We start from the raw sequence: 7,654 nt of genomic DNA on the forward strand, positions 1-7,654 counted from the left end.
ACTCTGTCTGTTCTTACCAGTCTTTATCTTTTTCTTACATTCTTATTATCCTCTTTTTTAGTATACTCACCTTCTGCAAACAAATATAAATTGTAGATTATGGAAGAAGCTGGAATATGACAAATGCATAATTCTCTTCTTACAATAATTAGAAAATAGTGAACTAAAAAGAATATTTTGAGAACTCAAACATTATCATTAGTTATTAATTGTGTTACTAACATTTAATTATGTATAACCATGTTGGAATAAGATCCTAAAGTATGGGGACAATCTGCTCAGGTCCCGCTCCTGTCCCTCTCTCAAACAAGAGCTTTCTTTCCCCCAATATATTCTGCTCAAAAACAAAAAAGACACTAAAGTACATATTGACCAAACTCTTGAGAGTATTGCAAAAAATACAATTTTTATTAAGAGTTTGGGGCCAGTGAGATAGCTCACCTACATGACAAGTGCAAGGACTGGAGTTTGATCTCTGGAACTACATGCTGTACCAGTCCCATGGCAAGCTGGTTAATGAAACTAGGCATGCTAGTTCACGCCTGTAATCCCAACACTGGGGAGGCTGAGACAAGAGGATCACTATGAGTCTGAACTGCATAGTGTGACCCTGTACCAAATAAATATTGTTTAAATATTTTAGATATTATTTAAATATTTTAAATATTTAAATATTTTTTAAATATTAAAAAATAAATAAAATAGAATTTTTGTTTACTGAAGTACATTTAGGTTATTAAAGCTCAGATTTATAAGGCAGTTAAGCTATCTTAATAGTTGTAAATATGGATTATCAAAACTCAAGTTTACAAATTATGGTCTACTGTCCTTTACCTTATAATTCATTTTTAAAATCATGTTCTATTCATGAAATATAACTTAACAAGATCTTTTTTGTTTTATGTATTTGGTACCTGGTATAGGATCTCACTACACAACTCGGACTCGTAGCGATCCTCCTGTCTCAGCCTCCCCAGTGCTGGGCTGACAGGCATGTGTCACTATGCCTGGTCTTGGTGGCCAGCTCAGCATGCCCTGGGCAGGGCTGGTGCAGCATGTGGTGATGGGCATTGAATCCCAGTCCCTGCACTTGCCTAAGCAGATGCTTAGTCCACTGAACTATCTCACCAGCCCCAACACAATCATTTAGAAAATACACATCCTCAGAATTCAGGTTCTCCCTCCCAGTAATACATATTTACTAAAGAGAAAAGTGATTGAATATATGAAGTAATAAATAAGTCAATGACAAGATTGTGGTGTTATAGATTGAGCAAAGAAACTGTCCTGCTTTTGGAACTTGAATCAACTATAGAATTCATTCCGCTCTTAAATCCCTAGTGCTTCTGATACAGGAAGCTTTCCTATTCTTGGCCAGAATTGCAACCATCTAATTAAAGCATCTTTCACATTTGAACGTGGGCTTACAAATTAAGAGATACTTTCCATCATACTATCTTGTTAGATAATTTAATGAGTTTATATTTTTTTAACTTTATTTTTATTTATTTTTAAATGTATTTGGTTGATATAGGGTCTCACAACATAACTCAGACTTATAATGATCCTCCTTTTCTTGCCTCCCCAGTGCTGGGATTACAGGCATATGCCCCTATGCCCAGACTCTGTGACCAGCTCAGCCTGCCATGGGGGGTGGGGCTGGCAGAGCATGTGGTACCAGGAATTGAAACCCACCTGCACTTGCCTTAGCTTCCTAAGGACTCACTTTAGTCTTCTAAGCTATCTCAATGACCCATGAGTTTATGTTTGTCTCTGGGAAGTATTCTCTGAATTCCTGCTGCATATGTAACTTATCCAGTGTCTCAAACAATAGTTGTCAGTTCTCTGTTCCACTTTATTTTCTCTAGGCAAAAATATCAGGAGTTTGTTGTCACAGTGTTAAATGCTATTCTTTTGTAATATGATAACTATCTGGATAGAGCAGAAGATCATTTTTTGTCAAAACACAATGAAGAAAACTAAAATAGTACTATCCCTTTTATCATCTAAATGTTTGACTATTTATTCTACAAAAAGCACTGTTGAAAAACACTTCATAATTTTTCTTAGCCATACAATCATTGGATTGAATGACTTAAATCAAAGAAATTTATTTTCAAAAATTATGCCTTACATAGAATCTAGAAATAGCTATATACATTTGTAGATAGGATGATATATAAATTTCTACATAACATTCAATTCTATGAGATAATTTGTAGATTAATATTTTATCATTTATTCGCTTTTTCCTCATTAGTATTGTTGGGAACTATTTCAGCTTTTTTACACTGAACAAAAGGTAAATATATTCTAGTGAAGAAATACACTACGTTGGAAGGATTGTGGTTGTTAGGTTTGTAGATTAAAGTAGGACGATGGTACCATACATGCAATTAGCAAGAAATGTAAGGGCAGGAAAAACCAAACTATGAAAACTATGTGAGCTGATATACAGAAGTCAAAATTATCCAGTGTAGGAAATCTTGATTATTTTTCATAACGTCTTCTTCTCAGTGATGTCTCTAACACAGCTGGAACCATATTAAATGTAAAGTAGAATATTAACATGTATTATGGACTTACTCAGGAAAACAATCTAAACCAATCTGGAGCTAATATACTTATATTAGAAATAATGATAGCTGAGACAGAGAACATCACCTATTTTGGCAACGCAGACTGTCAGCTGAGACCAATAGCAGTCTGTCTTCTGCCCCTCCTACGTCTTATCCTTAGATGCCATAATATAACTCAGGATGTTTCTATAAAACACTTGGTCCTTGATGAAAAATACCTGTTCTATGCTATGTCTAAATTGTCTGATATTCAGAGAAATACTGAGATTTAGCTCAACTGCCTGTGTTATCGGGTAAAAATATCATTAACTTCTCTTCTGGAGAGTTAAAAACTTAAGTTTGCATACCAAAAATTAGAGAAAAAGAAGTACTACAAGGACAGCCAACAATTTGGCCTTAGCCTTTCAAGGTCAGTGAGGACTCAGGTCATAAGGGAACCTGTACTGTAACATCCTGTAACTCAGTGATGCCCCAAATTTTTGGATCAAGGAGATTGTGAGTCCACAGAGGAAAGTGATTGATGAGGTAGAGTGTGCCTAAGGAGAGTCACATGGAGAGAAAACTTTCTCTCAGGCTTTCACAGAGAGCAAATTGGTCAAGCAATGGCCATGACTCATCCACATGGTTGACACTGACAAAGGATCTACAAACTGCGGTACAGGGTTTCAGTGTAAATCCTGAGGGGATTTGACTGACCTTGTTGCATACAAAAGTTTCATTTCTTGTTATATAGGTCTTGCTTAATCTTGGTCTTAAACATGCAGAAGAAAAGTGTAAAAACAAGGCATAAAAATTAAAGCCATATTAATATGCTGAGATGTAAAAAGCTCAAGCCAACAACTTCTGATAATGCCTAAGGATAACCCATGACTATTATGGACTACTGACTATATTGGAATATTTTTGCTGAATTCATGCACCTACAATATTTAGCAATGGAATACCCATCCTTTGCAAAATTAACATCAAAAGGGGATACAAATGAAGGACCATTTTGTATCTGTATAAACAAAATAGTTAGGATAGATATACAGCTACTTTCATTTAATTCAATGAGAAGAAAGATTTGTACTAGTAGTGTTTGGACATGATATCATGTCTGCATCTTATACTATGAATAACCACTATGAAGACAATATCCAATTTATTAATTATTGTAACTGTCCTATTGACCTGTTTTGAAACTGTCTTATTGCTATTTGTTTCTGAATAAAATTAATAAAAAAAAACACTTGGCTTTTCATTTATTTAATCAAGCAAAAGTGAATTTATAGCATTATAACTAGAAGACTCTTTGCTATCATAAAATATTAAAGAAGATAGGTAGATATTTTCTGGTCACTAAATATGATTGTTTAGAGAAAAGGAATACATTTTTACCTCTAGGATCTAACTATGAGTGCGTATCAGATAATTCTTTACCTGAAGTTATCATTTATTAATTGAATAATTAATTAAAACATCTATCTTCTTAATATTTATTGTTTATTAATGTTTTTTAGGTCTCGTTAGAATAGTCAGATTTGGGATCAGAGTTAATTTCTTTTTTTTTTCTGTATTTTAGGGAAGGATCTATAGGGTGTTCAGGATCTCACTACTAGATTGGACTCATACTGATTCTCCTGTTTACAGCCTCCCAAGTGCTGGGATTACAGGCACATGCCCCCACACCCAGTCTCAATTGCCATCTCAGCGCACCCTGGGGGTGATGCTGGTACTGCAGGCCCAGGGATAGAAACTCCCCACCCCCCACACACACCTGCTTGCAGGTGCTTTAATCTACTGAGTTATTTGTCCTCAGAGTTAATTTCTGACATTATGGCTTCTAATTTGTTCTTCATCCTTATCATAGAAATCTGATAAAAAAAACAGGCATGTGTGATGCAAAATAGTATTTAAATCCCTTACTTTGTTATACTGGCATTTTCCTGATTATCTTAATCTATTAATAGACTCCTTTATACCTAAATTTCCTGTTACTGTCTTGTGTGCTCTGTACCAGTGAGGTAGCATTTGGAAATACAAGTATTCTATGCTCTATTTAGTCATTAGCAGTTCCTGGATAGATCTTCCCAGATTGATTCAGATGTGACATTTGAGCCCAGTCATCCATCTTGGATTCATTTGCTCCTTGTTTCTTCATTGTTCATGGGTAGTCTTGGTTGGCTAAAGAGCCCTAGCACTCGCATCCTTATCTCTTTAGTTTTTATCCCATAAACAATGGGGTTCATTGTAGGTGGCACCAGTAAATAGAGGTTGGCCAGGAGGATAAGGATGTACCTGGGTACACGATGCCCAAAGCGATGAGTAAAGAAAGAGAAGAAGGCCAGAGTGTAGAATATCAATATGACACATAAATGAGCTCCACAGGTTCCAAAGGCTTTTGTCCGGGCCTCCCTGGAAGGTAGTTGAAGGACTGTTCTTAAGATTAGCCAGTAGGAAAGGAAGATGAAGACAAAGTCCAGCCCTGTGGTGAGCAGAGCAGCAGTCAGTCCGTAAATACTATTCAGAGTGATGCTATTGCAGGCCAACTTGGCAATGCCCATGTTCTCGCAGTAGGTGTGATGGATGACATTACTCCTACAAAAGTGCAGGCGAAGAATGAGGAGGACCCCGGGAGTGACAACAGTCACGCTCCGAGCCACCAGAGCTAAGCCTACCTTGCCAATGAACGAACCTGTAAGCAGAGTTGCATAATGGAGTGGTGCAGAGATGGCCATGTAGCGATCAAAAGCCATGGCCAGGAGAACAGCCGATTCTGAGAGGAACAGAGCATGAACGAAGAACATCTGTGTGAGGCATGCTGGGAACATTGACAGGAAAGGGCCCTGCCAGAAGATAAGAAGCATTTTGGGCACTGTGACAGTACAAAGGAGGACATCGTTCAGTGCCAGCATGGTCAGAAAGAGATACATGGGTTCATGGAGGCTCTTGTCACAGCCCACCACCGCCATAACTAAGCCATTGCCTACCACAGCCAAGAGGTACATGAAGCTAAAAGGAATGGAGATCCAGATGTGGAAATCTTCTAACCCAGGGACACCAGTCAGAAGAAAGGAAGTGAAGTGAGGAGATGTGTAGTTGAGCGCTGTAATAGAGAGGTGGCCAGAGTCTATTACATGAAAAACAGAGGTTTAATATCTAGAATAAATGATAGAACAAACTTCTTTGGTGCTTGTCAAGTCCTAATCATTACTTTTGATGTGATGGAGTGGAGGAACGAGCATCACTAGTGAAAAGGTCTAAGATACTTTATTAAACAAAAATGTTTCTATAAACCACTGTTTCCTTTTTCTGAAAAATAAAAAATCAAATGTCAGAAAAATAGAGTGGAGTGGCTGGGGAGACAGTTCAGTGGTCTTAGTGCCTTCCTGGCAAATGCAAGGACTTGGGTTTCATCCCTGGTACTGCATGCTGTGCTGGCCCTGGGTGCCACCAGCCACTGAATCCAGACATGGTGGGGGGTGCCTGTAATCCCAGCTCTGAGGAAGCAGAGACAGGAGGATCACTATGAGTCTGAGCTGCATAGCAAGACCCCATACCAAATAAATAAAATAAAAGATTTTTTTAAAAGAAATAAAAATAGTGTTGATTCTTTTTACTTTTTGCATTGCCAAGTGTTTTTACCATGCGAGATATCTATGTATCTTTTGAGTTTTTAACTGTTTTATGTGTATATTTTTGTCTTTTGTCACTGTAATGGAAAATTAACTTGGGGCTGAGGAGATAGCTCAGTGGAATAAGTGCTTTTCTGGCAAGCTCAAAGTCCTGAGTTTAGTCCCAGGTACTATAAAAAAAGGAAGAAAATTAACTTGAAAAAGTTAATTTGTTCTCTCACCAAAACACTTCATAGAGCAGTGAGGACAAAGTTCCATTTCCTTTTTGCTGTGGACAAATTAGATGAGAGAAGTGTTTGACATTAATTTGATATGTAACTGGAGATAGTATGTTTCCAATTCTTGTTTCTCATCATAAGGCTGTGAAACATATTTTGATGGATTAACATCAGACCACAAACAAAACTCACACCCTAGTCATCTACACCCTTGAAGATCATAATGGAGTTAACATTGAATTTAAAATGATGTAGCATTATCCATACCCTAAGAAGCATAAGCTCACAGATTCTAACATAGAGTCAGAAACACAAATAAAAATTCTGAGTAAAGTCTGTTCTCATTCGAATAAGAAAATCATTGAAAAAGGCAACAGTTATAATTGTTCACTAGCTCACACTGAAATAGTATTTCACAGCATACCGTGATTGCCATTTTCTTTTCTACAACATGATATCTGCGTCTAATTTTCACAATTTTTTCATTGCAGCAATTCTTATTTGATTTTTTGGTTACATGTTTGCAGTACATAATGTGATCATTCTTTCTTGGGAAGTGGCACATCTTGATGCTTAATGCTTAGTGTATGCTATACCTTATTTGCCTTATTTCTCTTTCCTTCTTTTTCTCTCTCAATCTATCTTTTGCCTACTTTCACCTTTGAGAAAGACCTATCTCCCTACTTCCCATGGTTTATTTTTAAAGCATCAAGTTGCACATAATGCAAAATGCTTTTTATAAAATCCTTCAAATATAAAAGTATGTGTTTTTCCATCTTGTGAAATATTAATTCAATTGATGAAGCAGTCAATAAAATCAACAAATTGTCATTTTAGCAAAGGCAAAATGTATATTTTCCCCCACTTTTTAACTGGCCACAGTACTGTGGTACCAAAATGATATACCAAACTCTGAGGTCTGCATCAGCCCACTCTCCATGTTGTACTGTAGCCCACAACCAAGCAGAGAGGAAACTGCTCTGCTTTTAAAAATAGCTATGTTGGAGCTAGGGGTATATCCCAGTGGCACAGCACCAACCTGGCAAGTGAGGTCCAGACCTTGATTCCTGCTTCCAAAAATGAAAAAATAAATAAATAAAATAATAAATAACATTATCTGTCTTTTCCTACATTAATCAAAAGTATCCTTTTCAGATAATGCCAAACTTTAGCAGGATTTAGGGAACCTCATTACATTATCAACGCACATTCTATACTTATTTTCCCAAATCCTTTTTCC

The 7,654-nt window shown here is 36.8% G+C and overlaps 1 protein-coding gene across 1 annotated transcript; it reads right to left on the minus strand.

Annotated features, from left to right (window-relative positions):
* Positions 1-4,699: 4,699 nt before the first annotated feature.
* On the minus strand, positions 4,700-7,354 carry LOC101592619 (olfactory receptor 52Z1-like). The gene is made up of 2 exons (XM_012517101.2): positions 7,321-7,354; positions 4,700-5,691 (listed from the first exon to the last, which is right to left on the minus strand). The coding sequence occupies exons 1-2, from the start codon at positions 7,352-7,354 to the stop codon at positions 4,700-4,702; spliced, it is 1,026 nt and encodes a 341-aa protein (XP_012372555.2).
* Between the last annotated feature and the right edge of the window lie 300 nt (positions 7,355-7,654).

Source organism: Octodon degus, unplaced genomic scaffold, assembly GCF_000260255.1.
Source record: "Octodon degus isolate 3935 unplaced genomic scaffold, OctDeg1.0 scaffold00146, whole genome shotgun sequence".
In the NCBI taxonomy this organism is placed as follows: domain Eukaryota; kingdom Metazoa; phylum Chordata; class Mammalia; order Rodentia; family Octodontidae; genus Octodon; species Octodon degus.